We start from the raw sequence: 23,964 nt of genomic DNA, 5'->3' as shown, positions 1-23,964 counted from the left end.
GATTTGTTTTGAGGGTGCCCAGTTCACAGTTGCCTGCGATGACCAAGTATATACTATTTAATGTCCTCTTCGCTTACCTAAGGAACCCTGGAGGCATAATGCTTATGCATTGGGCTGCACTCCGCATGTCAGCAGTTGGAAACCACCAGCTGTTCCAAGGGAGAAAGGACTAGGCTTCAACTGCCTTAAACAGTGACATTCTCAGAAACACAAAGGAGGGCCCTGGAAGTCCATGCATTGACTAGAGAGCAGCAAGTTTGGTTTTTGGTTGATTTCTTAGGACAACTATTATCATGGCTTTTGACATGGAGTGTTATTGAAAGTTTGGCCCTTACACTAACACTCATTTTTGCAAAGACTGTGTTCACTCATTTAAGAGTTTAATCTGCGTAAGCCCAACAATTCATGTTTTGAAGTCTGAAAAACTATATTTCCTTTTCCCAACAGTATTTTAAAGTCTATACCATATTAGCTAAATTATTAACGCTTTCAACAGAATTACCTTATGCCCCACGGGGATGATTGATAATCGTCACTAAAATACAATAATCATAATATCTCTAAAGTGAACCTAAGACACACATAAGCCATACATATATAAATGGAATTGGGCCTTCTACTGAAGCTTAACCCCAATTTGATAAAAAATAGTTCTTATGACTAGGGCCTACTTAATACACACCCTCATGAAGAGATCATTGACAATATGGGCGCTATTATTAAAGAGTGAAGAAACCAGACGTTGCCTAGCAATCATAGAGAACAGTGTCTAGGATCTTAAAGGCTTGTCTTAAAACAAGCAGCCAGCCATCTGAGTGAGATGAAAACTAAGTCCACAGGGTAAACGCACGCCAGCCTCTGTGTTCCAAGGACTGTAAATGATAAAATCCAAATCTGAAGAAGAAAGCAGTATTAGAACTGAGATGATGAATACTCAGTTTGCAGATGACAGTGAATGACAGTGGTATTAGCCTGAAATGCATTAGCAAGAACCACACAGGGATGAAGTTGGGGTGCATTCCCTCTGACTATAGTCTAGGGATGTGACTAGCCTTCCGATCAGATGGAGTGCAGGGTAAAGCTGACTATGGACAATATAGTTACATTAAAAGGTAACACAAGAGCATCTTATCTCCCTTTTTATACATTTTAGTTGTCTCCATTTTTAATATTTTCTATTTTCTTCCCGATCAAGGTTTTTCTTTGTTTGGTCATGTTTTGTTGCTGTTTGCTGAATGAATTTGTTTTAAAGCATTTTTGTATATGAAATCCACGATATATAGATCTATAGAGGAAGTAATTGGATTAATATTTGCCTAGGGATACAGCAGGAGAGTTGGGGGAAAATGGGAGCTAACAATGATTATGAAAAGAAAATATTCTGAAATAGATTGTGGTGATGATTATACAGCACTTTTACTATGACTGAATGATTAAATTGTATAACATATGGAGTACATGCCAACAAAGCTATCTTCAAAAGTACGTGCATATAAATAGTGTATATTAAGATAACTACAAAAACCATTGCTATTAGTGCCCTAGTGTCTACATGCACAGGATTATCCCAAACAAAATGTGTTCAAACATGTCTCTGGTCAGTAGATGGTTACAGCCAAGTATCCCTCTAATGCGCTTGTCTTAGTCTCACTACATACAAAGTCCAATCGAACTAATGCTTTCCTAAGGGATTTCCTGGGATAATAAAATTTAAGGCTGAGATTGTTGATTCACTGCCACTGAGTCAACTGCAACGCTCAGTGACCAACTAGAACCGGGTTGAACTGGCCTAGACGCTAACTGTTAACAGGAGTACGAAGTGTCATGTTTTTTCCAGAAAAGTAGCCAGTGGTTTCCAACTGTGGACCTTGTGGTTCGCAGCTTCCCTCGTAGCCACTACACACCTGACTTCTCAGAAGCCACAATTTTCAGTTTTCAGAACGGGCCATCTTGATAGACTTTTTTGAAGGACATAGGACTCATTTTGAAGAAAATTGTAAGCTCCATCGATGAGCAAAAGCCAGATTTAGAAGTCTTAAGTTGAAAAGTTAAAGAGAAGGAAACACCATTTCAAAAGTGTACATACCTAGATAGGAGATATGTTTTCATTTAATATGTTGTATAATTTAAGAGCGGTACATTATGACTTGCCATTGAGTGTGTGTACATATATATACACACATATATTTGTCTAATGAGTACTGATATATATCTTACATATATTTATAACATATATAAATATATATGTATTTAAACAGTTTTTACATTCGCTTTCTAAAGCCATTGTGAATGTAATCGGGTATTCAAAAATTTTTTAAACAATAATTTCACTTTTTAAATTCTATTTTATGGTAGTCAGACCTACTCACCAAAGTTTTTGCAATGCCTTCCTTGGGATTTTTTGTTAGGAAAATTAGGATATAGGATGATAGAACCAATTTAATCTAGAAACCATTTTTTTTCACAATGTTCTCCTACAGGTCGAAATCATCTCAGAAAAAAGGTCTTTTATTTTTATTTTTTTTCTTTCTTTTGTGAACTTTATTTCGCATTTTTTTTTGCTACTTTCAATCTTTTCATTTTTTTTAACAATTTATTGGGGCTGATACAATTCTTTTCACAGTTCATACATATACATACATCAATTGTATAAATCACACCCATACATTCCCTGTCCCAATCATTCTCAAGGCATTTGCTCTCCACTTAAGCCCCTTGCATCAGGTCCTCTTTTTTCCCCCCCCTCCCTCCCTTTTCCCCCCTCCCTCATATGCCCTTGGTAATTTATACCTCGTTATTTTGTCATATCTTGCCCTATTCGGGGTCTCCCTTCCCCCCTTCTCTGCTGTCCCTCTCCCAGGGAAGAGGTCACATGTGGCTCCTTGTAATCAGTTCCCCCTTTCCAACCCACTCACCCTCCACTCTCCCAGCATCGTCCCTCACGCCCTTGGTCCTGGAGGTATCATCCACCCTGGATTCCCTGTATCTCCAACCCTCATATGTACCAGTGTACAGCCTCTGTCCTATCCAGCCCTGCAAGGTAGAATTCGGATCATGGTAGTTGGGGGGAGGAAGCATCCAGGATCTGGGGGAAAGCTGTGTTCTTCATCGATACTACCTCACACCCTAATTAACCCATCTCCTCTCCTAAGCCCCTCTATGAGGGGATCTCCATTGGCCGACACTTGGGCCTTGGGTCTCCACTCTGCACTTCCCCCTTCATTTAATATAATATATATAAACACATACATATATACATATACACATAAATACACATACATACACACACTTATATCTTTTTTTTTTTGCATGATGCCTTATATCTGGTCCCTTGGGCACCTCGTGATCGCACTGGCCGGTGTGCTTCTTCCATGTGGGCTTATTTGTTTCTGAGCGAGATGGCCGCTTGTTCACCTTCAAGCCTTTAAGACCCCAGACACTATCTCTTTTGATAGCCGGGCACCATCAGCTTTCTTCACCACATTTGCTTGTGCACCCATTTGTCTTCAGCGATCCTATCATGGAGGTGTGCAGTCAATGATATGATTTTTTGTTCTTTGATGCCTGGTAACTGATCCCTTTGGGACCACTCGATCACCCAGGCTGGTGTGTTCTTCCATGTGGACTTTGTTGCTTCTGAGCTAGATGGCCGCTTGTTTATCTTCAAGCCTTTAAGACCCCAGTCACTATCTCTTTTGATAGCCGGGCACCATCAGCTTTCTTCACCACATTTACTTGTTCACCCACTTTGGCTCCAGCCGTTGTGTCGGGAGAGTGAGCATCATAGAGTCCCAATTTAATAAAAGAAGGTATTCATGCAGAGAGGGAGTGTTTGAGTAGAGGCCCAAGGTCCTTCCGCCACCTTAATACTTGACCTATAAATATCGACACAAAGATCTATTTCCCCAACCTCCTATATATATTTGCATGTACATGTCTTTGTCTAGACCTCCATGAATGCCCTTTGACTCCTAGCTCTTTCCTCCATCTCCCTTGACCTTCCTCCTGCCCTACTACCATGCTTCATCGCCACCTGGGCTAGAGTATACCTCTTCTCTAAGCAACCTTACCCTTGATCATTTCCCACCAAAAAAAGGTCTTTTATAGAATAAAAAGGCATTTGTTTACAAATGTATTCATTACATTCACAAAATGCTGTGCATGTTGTCAACTTTCCCCTACTGCGAGAATGACAAAATCAGTCATAAAATTAATCCCAGGAAATAACTTCAGCAATTCACAGTACACTAAGCCCGCTGGGTTCATTTAAATCCTCTATGGAAAACAGTCTTGGTGGTGAATCAAGTAAGATCTACAGATAGTCACATAAATCTTCATCATCATCTTCCCCTTCTCCTTCTTCTTCTCTTAGTCTTCTTCTTCTTTTTTGTCTGCTCAGAGCAAACCAACACAGACAAATCACTCCTATACCATAGCTTTACTTGTCTGATTTGTTGATACTAAATGGTAATGGATGAAGTTCACTACTTTGGTGTTTACTATGGCTGGAGGAGTTTAATAGTAGTTTATAAAAAATATTTTTGATTTCCTGATGAAGCCCCATACATCTGTGATAGAGGTCTAGATAAAGACATGTATATATGCAAATATATTTATATATGAGGATGGGGAAATAGATCTATGTATATATATTTATAGGTTTAGTATAAAGGTAGCAGACGGGCATTGGATCTCCACACAAGTACTCCCTCAGTGCAAGAAGATTTTCTTCTATTAAATTGGCATTCTATGATGCTCACCTTCCTGACACAACTGCTGAAGACAAAGTGGGTGCATAAGCAAATGTGGCAAAGAAAGCTGATAATGCCCGGTCTATCGAAAGATATATCGTCAGGGTCCTTAAAGGCTTGAAGGTAAACAAGTGGCCATCTAGCTCAGAAGCAACAAAGCCCACATGGAAGAAGCACACCAGCTTGTGCGATCATGAAGTGTTGAAGGGATCAGGTATTAGGCATCACCAGAACAAAAAATCTTACCACAGTGAATGAGCGGGGGGGCTGGGGGGGTGGAGTGGAGACCTACACCCCATTTATAGGCCACTGGTGATCCCTTGCAGAGGGGACTCAGGGAGGAGACAAGCCAGACAGGGTGTGATGTAGCAATGATGAAAAATACAACTTTCCTCTATTTTCTAAGTGCCCCCCCCCATCATGACCCCAATTCTACCTGGCAAGTCTGACTAGACTAGAGGATGGACACTGGAACAGATAGGAACCAGAAACACAGGGAATCCAGGGCGGATGATCCCTTCAGGAACATTGGTGTTAGTGACGATACTGGGAATGTAGTGGGAGGGTGGGTTGGAAAGGGGGAACTGATTGCAAGTATCTACATGTGACCTCCTCCTATGGGATGGACATCAGAAAAATGGGTGAAGAGAGACGTCGGACAGGGAAAAATATGACAAAATAATAACTTCTAAATTATCAAGGGTTCAAGAGGGAGGGGCAGAAGAGAGGGAGGGGGGAAATGAGGACCTGATGCCAGGGGCTTAAGTGGAAAGCAAATGCTTTGAGAATGATGAGGGCAATGAATGTACAAATGTGCTTTACACAGTTGATGTATGTATGGATTGTGATAAGAGTTGTATGAGCCCCTAATTTAAAAAAAAGAAAAGAACAGGAAAAGAAAATACAGATATGAGGGGTAACCCCCAAAACAGAATTTCCCCCAAAGCTCTGTATTTAAAAACAATTTGTAATAATCAACCATATAACCTGCAAAGTACTCTTCATTACACTTAATACATTGACCAAATTTGCAATTTTATTCTGGGCAACATTTGTCATTCATCTGTTTGGATGGCAGATAGCACCTCATGTTTTTTCTTTCATCCCTTCTACATCATCAAATCCCTGTTCTTTCATAACCCCCTTCCTTCGCGAAACAAAAAGAAGTAGCAGGGAGCGAGATCAGGTGAGTAAGGTGTATGGGACATGCTGGTTTTTGTCCAAAACTGGCACATTGGGATAGCTCCATTAGCAGGCGCACTGAGGTGGTGGCAAAAGCAGTCTGCTTTCTGCCAGAAATCAGGTTTTTTGGGCCAGACACTATTATGCAATCTTTTCAGAATCTCTAAATAGAAAGCTGGATTAACATACTGATCTGGTGGAACAAACTCCAAATGTACAATCCCCCTCATATAAAAGAATAATACAAAGGGCTTACGTGGAGAGCAAATGCTTTGAAAATTATTAGGGCAAAGAATGTACAGATGTGCTTTATACAATTGATGTATGGATTGTGATAAGAGTTGTATGAGCCCCTAATAAAATGCAAAAAAAATGTTAAAGTGGGGTATGGAATAAAATATCTGTTTGGTTAAATATTTTAAATAAATTATTCCATTGGGAATAAACTTAAAGATTGTAAAAAAAAACCAACTTAAGCAAATATGTAGGGTCCTTGATTAAAACCTATTAAGCACAATACAATAAAATACAAAGGACTTAAATAAAACTCACCCATCAAATAAGTTAAACAAATAAAACTATTTCAAATTGAGAAGGAAACACTGTACTAATGTCATCCGACGATGCTGTGCATAGTTATTGCAGTGTTCGGAAATGACAAACGCTTGTGCTTCAGTATAATACCATGAGGTAGAGACAGACCCTTCACTGGAACAGTGTGTGTCCATTGGTCATTAATCATCAAGAATGGATACAGCATGTCACTACTGTTGTATGATGTCACTTAAAAAGGAACGGTAACAAATGAACTCTGTATTTTGCTGTAGCACTAGATTTTATGTCACTATTTACGAACCAGTGATTTGCACAGATCAGCAGCTGAAAAGTGTCTTTTGAAAATAGCTTCAAAGGAAGCAAAGTTTAAAGGGTCTATAGAGAGAAAAAGGGAGAGTTAGGGAAAAGAGCCCACCATATATACTCGAATATAAGCCGACCCAAATATCAGCTGAGGCATCTAATTTTACCACAAAAACGGTGTAAAAAGTGTGCTGAACGATAAAAAATACAACTTTCCTCTAGTTCCTAAATGCTTCCTTCCCCCCCTCCCACTGTCATGATCCGAATCCTACCTTGCCAGTCTGACTAGAACAGAGGATGTACACTGGTACAGATGGGAACTGGAAACACAGGGAAGCCGGGCGGATGAGCCCCTCAGGACCAGTGGTGTGAGTGGCGATACTGGAAGGGTATAGGGAGGCTGGGTTGGAAAGGGGGAACCGATTTCAAGGATCTGCATGTGACCTCCTCCCTTGGGGACAGACAAAAGAAAAGTGGGGGAAGGGAGATGTGGGACAGAACAAGATATGACAAAATAATATTTTATAAATGATCAGGGGTTCATGAGGGAGGGAGGGGAAAAATGAGGACCTGATGTCAAGGGTTTGGGTGGAGAGCAAATGTTTTGAGAATGATGAGGGCAACGAATGTGTAAATGTGCTTTACACAACTGATGTATGTATGGATTGTGATGGGAGGTGTATGAGTCCCTAATAAAATTAAAAAAAACGAAATGCTTACAATGTAACTTTTATGTTATTTATATTTTATTATATTAATAAAACAAAATCAACTTTTAAACATGTGCTGAAAAACAAATGTACATAATATACGTGGCTTATACTCAAGCATATATGGCAATATCTCATTCAGCCATGTGAGTCTATCCTTCCCTGTTAGGCAAAATTTTCCCAAGACCCACAATTTTTTTTTCCTTCCCGGTGATTATCAATCACCACAGCTCAAACAAATCACCCACTTCCAATTCCAACTGATAGCGATCCATGAGGACAGGGTAAAATTAGCCCTTAGGGTTTCTGTCCTCCGTGTCTGCATCTCCTTGAAGGTCATGCCTTCTTTCCTTGATATGCCAACGTCTTCCAGCTATCCTTCAAGGATTTGCTGCCCCAGCTTACACATGCAAGTCTCCTACCTCACAGGAAAATCTCTTCCCTCGGGTGAATGCCTGCTCATTTCGCTAGCCTTTATGTTCCGCAGTCACTGCCAATCAACTGTGTGATGTTATATTTAAATTGTGTATGCACAAGGGTAAGTCAAAAGGAAATGCTACTGGATTTTCCCTCACAAATGCATGGGTTCATTAAAAAAATTCTTAATGTCTCTGGGATCACTGGGTGGCTGCATACAAGCTCTCTGAATAATACACTTAGTCCTGTTAAGATGTCTTCAAAAATGGTCTAGTGAAAACAATGGTTTCCAACAAGATCTGTGGGGACAGTTAAAGCCAAGCAGGAAACTCATCTCAGAAATTTAAGGCAAATGAGGTGTGGGTTTCCAAAGGGATAAACTTGGTAGATTTTCTCAAGAACATAGAATGGTCACAGGGATTATTGGTAAGAAGTTTTAATCAATTGGAAAATTGCATGGATGAGAATCAGGTCGGGACAAATTTGTACAGAAGAATTTTCCCCCATCACAACAATCGCTGCGGCTGTGTTGTTTATGACGATTTCAGGCGCCATTGAGTCTATTCCGAAGCACGGCGATAATGCACCTGCTCACTCTTCAAAGCTTACCTTTGAGAATTTCAGTAGGAAAACTTACGCCATACAGCCCAGATCATAGCCCTTTCGATTTCCTTTTGTTCCCCAAACAAAACTAAACGCTGAAAACGAACACTACCCGACTACGTTGAGGATGCAACAAATGCCATTTTACCTTTGTTTGAACCAGAATGTGAAGAACCTTCTAGAAAGGTTACCAAGATGGAAACCCTATCTGCACATGTGTTGGATGATGTGCCAAGAGACATCGATTTATATGGGTCTAGTTTAGTTTTTAAAAATTTTTCTAGCTTTTGCTGCAATTGTTTTTGACCCTTGTCTATTTTCTGGTAACCTGATTCTCCTTGGGGTATATTTTTTTATGTATCTCCATGGCATATTAACCATATTATCTCAATCTTGGGCAGCTAAATAATTTGAGGCAAAACGAGACCTCACCAGACTATCTATGTAATTATGGTGGTCGGGTGACCTCGAGTTGGTTCTGGCCCGAAGTGCAAAAGAGGGAAACTCTGCCCAATCCCCCACCACCCGGATTATCATTCTTATATTTGAGCCTATTGTTGCAGCCACTGCATCAACCATGTGGGAAAGAGCCTTCCAAATTCTCACTGCCCTTCGACTTTACAAAGCAGATGTCCTTCTTCAAGGACTGGTCTTTTCTAATAATACATTCACGGTATGTGATTTTAAGCCTTGCCACCCTTGCCTCTAAGCAGCATTTCGTCTCTACTAAAAACATATCCAAAGTATGTGAGTTAATGCCTTGCCACCCTTGTCTCTAAGCTGTACTGACTGTACTTCTTCCAAGACGAATCGGTGGTTTTTTTGCAGTCCATGTTACCTGCAATATTCGTCACCAACACCATAGCTCAAATGCATCAACTCTCTAATATTCCTTACTTAAGGGACATCTTCCACATGCATGTGAGGCCAGTGAAAATATTAAGACGCAATATTAAGGTGAATGTTAGTCCTCGGGAAAAAAATTCTTACTTTTCAATACTTTAAAAGGGTCTCGCCCAGCAGATTTCTCCAATGCACCCGGTCATTTGACCACTTGGCTGCTGGTTGCACAGACACTGATTGTTAATCTAAGCAAGAAAAATGTTTGACAACTTCACCTCTTCCTCCATTTATTAGGACGTTTCCTATTGGTCCAGTTTTGTGGGTTTTGGTCTTCTTTATATTTAGGTATAATCCATATTGAAGGATACCATTCGTGATCTTTATCAGCAAGTGCCTGAAGTCCCCTTCACTTTCAGAAAGCAAGGGTGTGTCATCTGTATATTGAAGGTTGTCAATAAGCTTTCTTACCTTTCAGATGCCACTTTCTTCTTCATATAATCCAACTTCTCTATTTACTGCCTCAGCAAACAGATCGAATACGTATGGTGAGCGGATACAACCCCGTAACAGACCTTTCCAGATTTTAATCTGTGCAGTATTCCCTTGTTCTGTTCACACAACTGCCTATTAATCTATTTACAGGTTCTGCACGAACACAACGATGTGTTGTGAGAAATGCCCATTCCTCACAAGGCTATCCATAGTTTTGTACGAACAGTGGAATACTTCTCCATAGTCAATTAAAAACAAGTAAACAGGTGTGGTATCTTTTTCTTTCAGCCAAGGTCCATCTGGGGTCACCAATGACATCTTTTCTTCCAATTGTTCTCCGGAATCTGGCCTAAACTTCTGACTGCCCCCTGTCAATGTACTGCTGCAACTGTTGTTGGGTGATTTTTAGCAAAAATTTACTTATATGTGCTGTCAATGACATTGTTCTGTAATTGTGCATTCTGTTGGATCACCTTTCTTGGTAGAACTGTCAATTAAGGATTTTTGCTGTATGATGAACAAGGGATGCCAGGGCTGCTAATCTCAGAGTCAACAGTTCAAAACCATCAGCTGTTCCACAGGTGAAGGAAAAGGCAGTTGATTTCTGTAAAGAATTATATTCTCCTACAGACCAATATCCTTAATGAACATTGATGCAAAAATCCTTAACAAAATACTGGCCAATAGAATGCAAATGCACATGAAAAAAAAAACTTCACCATGACAAAATGGGATTCATGCCGGGGATGCAGGGATGGTTCAACATAGGGAAGACCATTAGTATTATTTGCAACATTGACAAGAAGAATTATGAGAGCCACACGATAATATCAACAGATGCGGAAAAGCATTTGGCAAAATCCAACATCCATTACTGTTTAAGACACTCAAGAAGATAGGAATAGACTAAACATTCCTCAATATTATACAAGCTATATATGAAAAACCAACAGCCAATGTGGTAATGAATGGAAAAAAGACAAGAACAATTCCACTGACAAAGAGGGCCAGACAAGGATACCCCTTGTTCCCGCTCCAATTTAACATCATACTGGAGGTCCTAGCTAACAACATAAGACAAAGAAAAGACATCAAAGGTATTCATCTGGTGAAGGAAGATGTAAAACTATCATTATTTGCAGACGATATGGTTTTATACATCAAAAATCCCCCAAAATCCACAAATGGGGTGTTGGAATAGAGAGAGGGATATGGCAGAGTGGCAAGATACAAGATCAACAAACAGAACTATCGGACTGCTACACACATCAGACAAGATCACAGAAGAGGCAATTAAAAAGGTAGCACCCATTACAATAACCAAAGCACAAATTGAAATATCTAGGGATATAGCTGATTAAAGACATTAAAGATTTGTACGAGGAAAACTACAGAACACTATTAAAAGAAACCAAGAGTGACCTCAACAAATGGAAGAATACCCCATGCTCATGGATTGGAAGACTCAATGTCATAAAGATGTCAGTTCTATCCAAGGCACTATATCAGTTTAACGCTATTCTGATACGAATACCATCATCCTTCTTCAAAGAATTGGAAGAACTGATTACTGACTTCATATGGAGTGCGAAGAAACCCAGAATTAGCAGAGAACTCCTCAAGATGAAGGACAAAGTAAGAGGACTTGCTCAACCTGACTTTAGCACATATTATAACATACTATATGGTCACATTGATCAAAACAGTGTGGTAATGGTAATAAAGACAGATATCCAGACCAATGGGAAAGAGCTGAAAACCCAGAAATAAAAATATCAGCATATAGACAATTAATTTTTGATAAGGGTCAAAAGATATATCAAATGGGAAGCGGATGCCCTTTTCAATAAGTGATGCTGGAAAAAAATGGGTTATCTACCTGGGGAAAAATTAAACAAGACCCTTACCTCACTCCATGCATAAAAATAAACTCAAGTTGGGTCACAGACCTCAAAGCAAAACCCCCCAAATTTAGAGCCATTAATGAGGGATTCGGGACAAACCTGAGAACCTTGGCACAGGGAATATATAGGCTATCAGACTTAGGGAAGGAGACAAATACAGAGGAGTTACAAATGGACAAATGAGATATACTGAAGATAAAACACCTGTGTACATCTAAAGAATTCACCAAGATTAATAAGAGAGCCCACGGACTGGGAAAACACCTTTAGCAATGACACATCAGACAAAGGCCTTACTACTAAATTCTACAATACTTGGCAAGTTTACAAAAAGAAAAACAACTAACTGCCCACTGAGGAGCTGGGCAAACGACCTGAACAGAAGTTTCACAGGGGAAGAAATCCTAATGGCCATAAACATATGAGAAAATGTTCCTGATCATTAGCTATAAGAGAAATGCAAATTGAAACAACTAGCGGTACCACCTGACATCCTCAAAGATAGCCCAATTCAAAAAGTCAAAAAATAACAAGTGTTGGAGTGGCTATGGTGAGATAGGAGATTATGGAAATCGATTTGGCGATATCTAAAACAGATGGCGATTGAGCTACCTTATGATCCAGCAATCCCCCTACTGGGCATATACCCAGAAGAGGTGAGAAATAAACCACGGCCAGATGTCCATGCTCCAATGTTTATCGCAGGACAGTTCACAATTGAAGGGGGTTGGAAACCTCCCAAATCTCCATCAACAGACGAATGAATCAGAAACCTATGGTACATGCATACAATGGAGTACTACGCATTCGTAAAATGCAGTGATGAACGCATGAAGCACTTTACTGCATGGGAAGAACTGGAGGAAATCATGCTAAGTGAAGTAAGTCAGGCACAAAAGAACAAGTACAACATGAGCCCGCTGAGTTAAGCATTAAAAAAAATGCAAAAAGGGCATAGGGAAAAAGCTAATGTATATAAGTCAAGCACAAATGGACAAGTACCACATGAGTCCACTGAGGTAAGCTTAAAACAAAACAAAATAAATGGGACATAAGGGGAAAGCTACTTTATACATACACACATCCCTGGGGTAAGGCCCAGCAATTATGGCAGGGGCCAAACCCAATCCAGGGATACATACAGCAGCCAACTAAAAAAAGAGGGGAAAGAAAGAAGAGACATGGGTAGGGGAGGGGGGAGCAAGGCACTAATCCACCCAAGGGGAGAGCATTGCTTATATCTCCACAGGATGAGAGAGAGAGACCAAGCTTCAACCAGATGAGCCAAGATGTGAATACAACATACCAGCATGGAACAGGGAACCAATAGAGAGGTCTGCAGGGCCGGCCCCAATCCCAACTATGTGGATACCATCTCCCCTCAGAAGAATGCACTTCAGAGGACAGCAATAGGGCTACAAATTGGGGAGAGGGGCACGTCAGATTAGAGCACATGGGAGAAATGCAAAGGGACAGAGAGGGAGGAGAGGCCATCCTGGCCCACCAAGCCCCAAGGAGGATGTTCTTGCCTGGAGCAGACAACCCACGGGGAGGACTGTGGGCCTGGCACCACCACGGGAAATGGCATCCCTCACTGAACCATAGTGCTGTGAGGGACAGCACTGGAAATACAGTGAGGCAATACTGCACTGTCCGGGCCCATGATGCTGGGACGAGGTACTGAGGGCATGCAACAGAGCAGCGGGGAAGCAGACTGATGAAACCCCTGGGGAAGACCAAAAATAGACTTGTGAGACAGAGTGTGGTACCCCATCAGACTTGATTAGAAAACACTCTGAAAAGCCAACAAACGCACCTTGAAATATTTATAGGCTTTTTCATGTTTGTCAGTGACTTTCTTTGTTATTGTTATTTTGTTCTTGTTTTCTGCTGTTGTCATTATTGTTTTGTTGGTTTTGACTTCCTTTGTTGTTTTATTTGGGTTTGAGTTGTTTTTGGACTTCTTAATGTATCTGCATGTCTATCTAGATAGGATAGGCGACAAAAATAATTTGGAGATGAAAAGAACAGGACCAATGGTTCTGGGGGATACAGGAGAAGGGGAGGTGGGAGAAAGGAAGTATGGGTGGACCAACACAGGGACAAGGGAACAACAAGTGAACTAAAATCAATGGAAGGAAGGTCGTAAGATGCCTCGTGGGGCTTAATCAAGGGCAATGTACCCATGAGGAATTACTAAACCCAAATGAAGGCTGGACATGATGGTGGGAAAAGAGGGAATTAAAAAGGAAATAGAGGAATGTCGCAGGAGGCAAAGCACATTTATAGAGGTCTAAATACAGGCATGTACATATGTAAATATACATATAATGAGAGGGGAATAGAACTATGTACTCATAATTATGTTAAGAATTAAGGTTGCAGATGGACATTGGGCCTCAACTCAAGTACTCTGTTAACACAAGATTGTTCTAACAATCTGGCATTCTGTGATGCTCACCTTCCCAGCATGATCTCTGAAGACAAAATGGGTGCATAAGCAAATATGGTGAAGAAAGCTGATGGTGCACGGCTATCAGAAGATATCCTGTCTGGGGTCTTAAAGACTTGAAGATAAGCGAGCAACCATCTAGCTCAGAAGCTACAAAGCCCACATGGAAGAAGCACACTAGCTTGTGTGATCATTAGGTGCTGATGGGATCGGGTATCAGGCATCTAAGACCCAGAATAAAACCACACCCAAGGTGAATGGGGTATGAGGGAGGGTATGGAGTGTAGACTCAATGCCTATCTGTAGACAATTGGATATCCCCTCATAGAGGGTAAACAGGGAAGAGGTGAGCCAGTCAGGATGCAGTAAACACTGGTAAAACGACTTTCCTCTAGCTCTCTGGTGCTTCTTTCCCCCCACTATCATGACCTCAATACTACCTCACAAATCGGATTAGAGCAGAGCATGCACACTACTATACTACAGATAGAAGCTCGAAACATGAGGAATATAAGATAGATAAACACTTTGGGGCCAACAAGGAGAGTAGTAGAGCTAACAGGAGAATAAGGACAGGATGAGGGGAGAAAGGGGGAATTGATCACAACGATCAAGGTAGAACCCCCTTGCAGGGGTATGGATAATGGAAAAGTGGGTGAGGGGGCATGGAGGACAATGCAAGATATGGAAAAAATAATCTACAACTTATCAAGGGTTCATGAGGGAGGGTGGGGAAGGGAGGGGGAAGAAATGGGGAGCTGATATCAGGGGCTCAAATGGGAAGAGAATGCTTTGAAAATGATGTTGGCCGCATATGTGCAAGTGTGCTTGACACATTGGAGGAATGGATAGATTGTGATCAGAGATGTAAGAGCCCCCAATAAAAGTACTAGAAAAAATAGAAAGTAAATGTTTAGCAAATAATGATGGGATATATGTACGAATATGCTTGATACAATTGTAATATGGATCACTGTAATATGAATGAAGTCATCTTAAAAACAAACAAACAAAAATGTGTTATATTCTCAAATATCCATTGGGAAATTTCTACTATCCCATAAGATCAGTATAGATCAACATAGATGTGACAACAGTGAACTGGGTTGTGTTAGGTTGGGTTCACTTGTGTTGCATTGGATTGGGTTGAGCTGATTTAAGTGAAGAGAGGTGAAAGGAGGGGGGTGAGGGGGAATGGGAGGCAAGGGGAGTTAACAAGGAATTTTCTAAAGGGACAGGAGTCCAATCAATTTCTATTTTTACTTAGAATTTGAATCACACATAGATAAAGGAGGAAGAAAGTGGTTGGAGCTGATTTATCCTAAAAACAACATCCTAAAAAAACTGTCTATTAGTTCCTGTTACCTGAATTTTCAGAACGGCCATATTTTCTGTCCTTTTAAAGGCCAAGTTCTTTAGCTTGTCCTCATTATCTGGCTCAGCCACATAAAATCCTTACAAGATAGTACCTTGTTTCCTTACGTAAGTCAGATTTCGTGGCTTGGAAACAACCACAAAGAATATTTTCTGAAATACCCTCAAAGTTCATTGCTCAAGACGTGTTCCATATTTTCAGGCATTTTGCTTTTACGTAGATTCTATATGCTATTATGTAGTGGGAAAAATGACAAATGACCCCCAAGAGTAGTGATACTATTGGTTGGAGTTTCAATTTCCTACAGGCAAGCACAGACTAAGCAAACTTTTGGAACTCATCTTCATTGATAGGATTTTCATTACAATTCAGCACACTGCTTTGGTGACTCACCAAGGGATAATTCACTGCTACAAATTAACCAAGCATCTGGGGGCGAGAGTAGTACTTACAGTAATCATACCTTTGAAGGTTACTTGACATTTTGGTTAGCTCACCTGTTTTCCTTTTCTTCCCAAATATCATAGCAGCACCAATTGTGACCATCTGAAAGATTTCTTTATATCACCTAATTGTAAGCTACTTCTGACAACTTTAACTGCTATACAATGTCCCCCTTTAATTAAGTGCATATTTTAACATACTCTATATCTTTGTGTGAGAAGCTTTGAATTGCCGTTTAAATTCACTGAGAAAGGAAATTATCATTAGAATAATTTAGATGGGTAAAAGGTTTCATCTTTAAAGCATAATCAGTACTTTGTAAGGGAAATTCCCTCTACATTTTTTTTAAGAAATCAGAAAGAAGAAACAACCAAGGAATCTTTGATAATATAATTGGATTTGACAGCTATTCTAGGTAATCATACATCAGTAGTTAGTTAATTCAATTTTGAATAGATTAAAGACCCAAGTTAACTATTTCTATGTGCTTCAGTGAATTTCTGTCATTTTCGACATTTACATCTACTCAGGATCCTTTATGTTCCAGAAACATTGTTTTAATTGTACGCATTATGTAACTATCATGTGTGTCTATGATACTCTCTCTCCAAATGATAAGTAGTTCCCTAGAAATATGTCCTAGAAGATAAAAATCCTACTGAAGAGAGGGTGAGGTGGGAAGAAGAGAGATTTAAAAACCTTCACTTCTTTCTTTTTGAGAACACCTATTACTGCATGATAGTATTTCCCACAAGATTATTTTTTATTTTATTTGAAGTAGGCAGAAGTCTTTGTACTGAATCCTCTGAGCATACCTCTAGTGATAGATGTCAGATCAGCGTTGTGTGCAAGAACTTTTATTTGACAGGTAGATGACAGGGAGAAGCCTTTCTCCAAAATACAAGCTGTTACTGCACAATGCTTCTGTGAGATTAATACATTCTTTTGTTCCATGTATAAATGAGCTATTCATTTTTTAATCAAAGAAGTAAGCTCATGTCACCAATTTCGATAGTATGAAATTATAGAGTAGAAATTCCTATTGGTCCAAATTAATACAGTGTGCAGAAAATACCCTTTTACTTAAACGGGAATCAAATATGCACTAAATATACAATACAAATTTCTAACTGGATGAATTTTTAGTAAAGATTTAATATTCTTCATTCACTGAGCACAAGACGACTATATCTATATTGGGTATGTGGTATGTGATACAATGATTTTGTTTTGTTGTATTAGCTGTTGCTGATGTATTTTTTGTCTTCTCTTTTGTTATGTTTTACTCTGCTTGGTTTTTACATGTACTATTGTCTTTGCATGTCTAACTGGACAAGATGGTCGGATGGACAATCTGGAGGAATAACAACTGGGCCGATGGTTCCTGGGGGGCACAGAAGAGGGAGAGATGGGGAAAAGGAGGGTGGTGCCAAACCAAGGGACAATGGAAGAATAATAAGAGATCTAAAATTGATGGTGAGGAGGGCATAAGATGCTTGGGGAGGCTCAATCATGAGCAATGTAGCCGAGAGGAATTACCAAAACCCGAATGAAGGCCTAACATGACAGTGGACACGGAGGAAAGTAAAAGGAAATAGAGGAAAGAACTGGGAGGCATGGGACATTTATGGAAGTCTAAATACAGGCATGTATGTATGTACATGCATTTACATAAAATGACAGGGGAATAGAGCTGTGTATATATAAAGTACTATGGTAGCAGACGGACATTGGGCCTCCACTCAAGTACTCCCTCAATGCAAGAACAATTTGTTCTATAATCAGGGTACTTTTAGATGTTCACCTTCCCTGACATGCTTGCTGAAGACAAAATGAGTACAAATAAGCAAATGTGGTGAAGAAAGCTGATTGTGCCCGGTTATCAAAAGATATAGCGTCTGGGGTCCTAAAGGCTTGAAGATAAACAAGTGACCATCTAGCTAAGAAACAACAAAGCCCACATGGAAGAAACACAGCGGCCTGTGTGATCATGAGATGTCGATGGAATCAGGTATCAGGCATCAAAGACCCAACACAAAACAAACAAACAAAAGCATATCAATGGGAATGAGGGGTGGCCAGAGTAGAGACTCAAAGCCCATCAGTAGTCAATTGGACACTCCCTGTGAGAATGGCCACAAGGAAGAGAAAAGGCAGTCAGGATGCAGAACAGCACTGATGAAACACACAACCTTCCTCTAGTTCTTTAATGCTGCCTCCTCCCACCACCACCCCAACTGCCATGGCCCCAATTCTATCTTACAAATCTGGCTACACCAGAACATGGACACTGGTACAGAGAAGAGCTCCCAACACGGGGAATCCAGACCAGATCAAATGTTTTGAAAAAAATGATGAAAACGTATGTACCGATGTGTTTGACAAAATGGATGTAAGTATGGATTGTGATAAGAGCTGTACGAGCCCCCAGTAAAATAAAATAAAAAAATTTAGAAAGTCCCATACGACTTGTCTGACCTTACAAATCTGGCTACGGTTACAATACATTGCAAGCTTTACCTAATTAATCCAGGCCTTAGGAAATAATTTCACGTGTGTATTGAAATAATTTAAAGTGGAAGTAAAACTGTTTTCTGGACTGAACTAACATTCCAGATCATCTCCCGTAGTCTTGATCTCTCCAAGAATAAATCAGAAGCAAACATCTATTCACAATTCCATTATATGATCTATTATCTAAAGAGGGTATTCTCAATGCTTATCTGAGTTAGAATTACCAGGAGCAAATCATTTCTTGATACATATGAAAATGCTAGTTCATGTATATGCAATGAACAGTTATTCAATGCATGAATAGAAAAGAAATTCAAATCCATCCCAAGATTTGGGATTCTTGTTATAATATACTTCAAGGATTAACACAAGTTTGACAATGTTTTCAGATGTGAGAGAGAGAAAAAGAAAATGAAAGAGTGGTGAGATATCAGAGACAGACTGCTTGTTTTCACATTTATTTTCCTATCTTGCTTATCTTACATCCCCTGACCTTAGAGTCTATTCAGGTTTCTCTCTGTAGCAGACATTTTCCCTGAATTAGGTGGCTTCCTGCAGCTATGAAAAAGACACATATGATCACCTTGGGGCTCCTCTATTTTGTTGCTTTTCATAAGAATCTAAGCCTCAGAAATAATAATAAGAAATGGTCCAATCAAAACAATAAAAATATTGGCACCTGGTATAAGTTGTTTGTGTTTAACTCTTTATAAAATGCACTAGACACCTAGTCTGAGCTTCTGAGAGAAAAATAATACTCAACAAGGGAAGGGATCTCATCTTAAAGTAGAATAAGCAAATCATGTCCAAAACAGAAATTCTTCTTCATTTATTCCAGTTCCTTGTGCTTTTGATAGAGATTTAAAATAAATATTTAAAAAAAGCGAACCATAAAATCACTTCTGATTTGAGAGTCATAAATGTATTTTTCACAAAAAATGAATGATCATGATCCGAAGCATAGCCTGTAAATGTCTTTCCATTTTCCTGCAGAGTCACACCCACTTACTAAAAGAGCCCCATACGGCTAGCAAGCCGTGGTTTGCAGACCCCAAGGCAGAGAGGGCAGCTCAAAGGCTTCATGCTGTCATTTCTGCTTTGCATACATCAGTCAACTGGATCCCAAGTAAATCAGTACTCTGATAGGACTGATCCTGCCAGGTGCTCCAAGGGGACCGAAGCACGTGCCTCAGTGAGAGAACTTGCTTCGGGCGCTCACTGATCTTATACACTCTTTCATCGTACAAACATGTTTAAAGGCATTTTTCTTTGTAAATAAATCTGGGCCTTTATAAACTGGAAGCCTAGTAGGAATACTTTGACTTACCCGGAATAACTGTAAAAGGATAGTACTTTTCGAAGGTGAATTTTACCCGAGCCCTCAGATCCTGGATGTCACCTTTCCTTTTTGTGTTCTGGGAAATGGCTGATCAAGCTGATCTTAACATTCTACTCAGTCTGATTGAACTTTACACAGGCTTTGTCTTTACTCTGTGCCCTTGATTCTGTGTCTTTCCCTGATTCTTACTGAATTGTAATAGGAATATGTCCTATTTACCCTTAACTGATCTGAAGAGATAATGCCACAAGTCCATATGCTGAACTTCCCTCATGTTTCATACTTGAAACCCTTCCCAACTTCTGCTGCAGTCTCTTGTGTGTACTCCTTCCCCTTCCTGTTGCAATGTGTTTTCCAGCTCCAATACCCTTTTTGATAAAAAGTCAGTTTTGCTAGCTTTAACAACACCTGATACAGTCTTCCCTTTGCTAGAACCAAATAACATGAACAAATTTGAGTAGTCTATTGGATCTTAACCATAGAACATTTTTTCCCAAACTTAGTTGTTGGAATTAACTGCTACAACCAACATAGCACAAAATCCACTCTCTGCAGCATAGGGTTTGGTGGTTTAAGAATATTTTGATTCTGAATAACTTCTCCTGTAGACACAAAGGAGATTAGTGTCATGAATTAGCGTCACAAAATGTCATCTTACCTTACTGAGGAAGCTGATCTTAAAGCCCAATGACTGTGCATTTCTTGAACCAGAGTTCATGTAGTTTCCAACCAAAAGAACTAACTCTAAAAGTTTGTTAAAGCTTTCGCTTTTCTTCAGTTCCTCACAGGCGAGAGTGACCGCTATGATGCTGGGTTTGATGTTGTTTACGTGCTCTTCAAAGGTGAGCCTGAAAAGAATACTGTGGAGACGAGGCTGTAACATTTTGACTGAACTCATCTGCAAAAAACAAACAAAGAATGCTCTATGAGAAAACGCATTTAAAACCTGCCGTGTTATCACTTCACTGGAGATAACATCACAGACAACAGCATACAGATTCTCGCATAAAATGAATTGTCCGGAATTTTTAAACTTATGTTTATTTTATATATTCAAGTGGTGTAGCATAATTAAAAAAATAGCTGTGCAGATTTAGATGCATAAATTCTTACAGCATTAATAAGACGTCACTCAATTGTTATACATTAATCAACTGGAAAATCGTGATCCAGTAATGCATTCACACTGTCAAGATTTTCCCTTCAAGTTAACTAGGAAAGTCTACTCATCTGAAAATTAGTAGCTGTGAGGATTAAAGATACAAGATGGACATGATGATAGAAAACATAAGGCTAATCATATTTCTTAAGGAATTACCTATTACTACGCTGTCTACAGTCAGTGAACTCATTTTGACTGAGCATTTAATAATTTTAAACTCCAGAACTCCATTTCAGGAAATATCTTAATTGCTTAGATCAAGATCTAAGGAATGGCGCCCACCTGAAGCATACTGAGGTAAAAGAATTAGACTACGGTACAGCCACGATGACATGATTCATGAACTGTCTTTTAGCTTGGTTTTAAAAAATGCTTAACCTGGCTTTAATTACTTGTTTCCTATATCTCTAAATTATGTGGTCCCAGTTTCATTATATAAATCTATCCATTGTTGCTTCCGAAATCACACTGCAAGCATCAGACACACCGCCTACTCCCCCAAAGCACACAACCTTACGCTTGAAATATGAGTTTGGAGCGGTACTGGCGCCATGGGCCAGGGTTCAGCATCCAGGCATGAATCCTCACATCCTTCCCAGTGAGGTCCCTGTGCTCACGCTCAGGGAGGATGAAGGTGCCTTTACTAAAATGGATACTTCCCTGATCTGGCCTCTTGTGTCTAAGGGTTTTGTTTAGTTTTCACACTTCTCCGGTATTCCTGAACTTTAAGCTGAAAAGTTCACAACCATCACCAATCACTATTTTTCAAACCAGAACCTTGAGGGGCTTGTCATTGGAACTTTGGTCAGCTGGGGCTCTGAGAAATAGAAATAGTGTACCCACATTTTCTTAGAGCCTACACAGAAGCTGTTTGCCAATAGTCTTTTTGTCAGTATCACCGATTTGTTTTTTACTTTCGTACATCCATTGCTATGATGGAAATATTACTACATATATTACAAGGATTGACCATTTAAAAAATAAAGCGCATTTGTATTAAAAATTATTATTCCATTAATGCTATATCTTCAAGTACACAATCTCACTGCCACCAAATAGCCTTCATCTTATTTTTAACATACCTAGTTATTGACATATATATGAATATACAAACACACACACAGAAAGAGAGAGAGAGTCAGAACCACAGAAAAAAGCAACAAATGCTTTAAAAAAAGGATGAGGAGCAAGAGACTAGTGCCAGAAAACGTTTATCGGATCACGTGCCTGGCATACAGAGAAAAATATTTAAACCTGCGAAAAAAATCCCATTAGCTTTTAATTCTATTTTCCCATGAACTTTTAGAAGTTTCCTCGGATTCTTAAGTACAAAATTTGGACCAGGTTCCCTGCATATTCCAGGAAAAAGAAATAATATTAAAAGGTAATCACAAGAAAGTGTTACAAAAGTGATGAATGAAGAGATTTTATATATATATATATATATATAACATATATATAACATATATATGTGAAACTTAATTTCTCTCTATATTTTGGGGGATTCATATCTGCCTTTGATACATTTCCTTACCCAATGTTTTTACTCCCTTTCCCTCGCAACACGGCATCATTACCATGGAACCATGTTCCCTATCACTTTAGACGTTTAGGGAGCACTTTGACAGTCTCCCTGGTGAGTGAAAACTACACAGCGTCACTGTGAGCAACTGTTCCACACGACATACCTACACTTTAAGCCAAGCTTTGAAATGGCAAGAAAGGGTACCGTTTACCAAAGGATCCTTGGTCCTGGATTGACAAGTAATTTAAAATTTAAGGTTAAATGGGATTTCAGTCCTCTTTTCTAAGACCATCTTACTTTTTCTTTTCCTTACTGGGCGCTCTTCTTTTCAATCCTTGGCCTGCAAGTCTAAAGAGCGTGGAGTTTTGCTTTGCTTTGCTTTTCTGTTTATCTCAGCTTCAACAGAACTACTGTGGCCTAAAGGACACTGTCATTCAAGTAAGGATATTTATAATGGCTATAAGCTCTTATGAACTACACTGTGCCAGGCATTTTTTTTTTTAAAAAAAGCTATATATCCATTGACTTATTTGATAGTCAAAATGATCCTGAGAGAAATCTCATTTTTAATCTCATTCCAAATATAAGGACAGGGAGGTGCAACATTGCAAAGCAACTTGCACAGAGTCACCTTGTGCCTTGAAGGACTGGGAATTTGAACTGGGCATTGGGCTACAGACCTCGGTCAGTCCAGCAAGAAACTTGACCAGCCTTGTTGGAAGTGGAACAGATGACCACTTGAGAAAGGAGAGATATGTGGGAAGGAGGCCATCAGTAAGTTATCAAAAATGTAATGAGCAAGGATGCTGACAGTAGGAAGAGAGGAAATAGATACGAGAGACTGTATTAAGGAAGAAACAATACATGTCTTGCTCTGCATGCAAAGCAACAAATGTCAGCCTCTCTATACAGAGCAGGAGATTACTTAAAACGACCAGCCATGTTGAGGGAGAAAGATGAGGCTTTCTGCTCCAGAAAGTCATTACAGTCTCTGAAACCCACAAGGACATTTCTACTGTCCTATCAGTCAGAGGGCCCTCCCTCGTGCGGTGTGGTCGGTGGCAATATGCACACCTGTGGAACTAGACTCTGGAGTTGGCCCTGGTTCAAAGTCTAACACTACGAATGTCATGCTGTGGCAAACTAATGCTTCCAAGCTGCCATTTTACATCTGGAAAAATGGACAAATGAGCGCAGCCACGTATTGGGGATTTTGTGAGGAGTAAAGTGTATTGTCAGTCAGTAAGTGATGGAAACGAAAGGACACAGCAACCAATCAGTTATGAAGAGAGAAAAGGGCAAAAAGGGCTCCAAGGTTTTAAGCCTGCTTTGAGGTAGAATAGTGCTAACATTCATAAAGGCAAAGTGAACTGCTAATGATTCATGCTTCCTT

The 23,964-nt window shown here is 39.7% G+C and overlaps 1 protein-coding gene across 2 annotated transcripts in view; it reads right to left on the bottom strand.

Moving 5' to 3' along the window:
- Positions 1 to 23,964, bottom strand: part of DIAPH2 (diaphanous related formin 2) — a 925,981-nt gene that overhangs the window by 488,308 nt on the left and 413,709 nt on the right. For both annotated transcript variants that reach the window (XM_075539526.1, XM_075539525.1), the window contains one exon: positions 20,543 to 20,782. In XM_075539526.1, the coding sequence (XP_075395641.1) occupies positions 20,543 to 20,782 (240 nt within the window). The remainder of the gene's footprint in view (positions 1 to 20,542; positions 20,783 to 23,964) is intronic.

The sequence above is a fragment of the Tenrec ecaudatus genome, chromosome X (genome assembly GCF_050624435.1).
Source record: "Tenrec ecaudatus isolate mTenEca1 chromosome X, mTenEca1.hap1, whole genome shotgun sequence".
In the NCBI taxonomy this organism is placed as follows: domain Eukaryota; kingdom Metazoa; phylum Chordata; class Mammalia; order Afrosoricida; family Tenrecidae; genus Tenrec; species Tenrec ecaudatus.
Note: the sequence above shows the minus strand (reverse complement) of the source record. Positions and strands in the feature narration are given on the sequence as shown.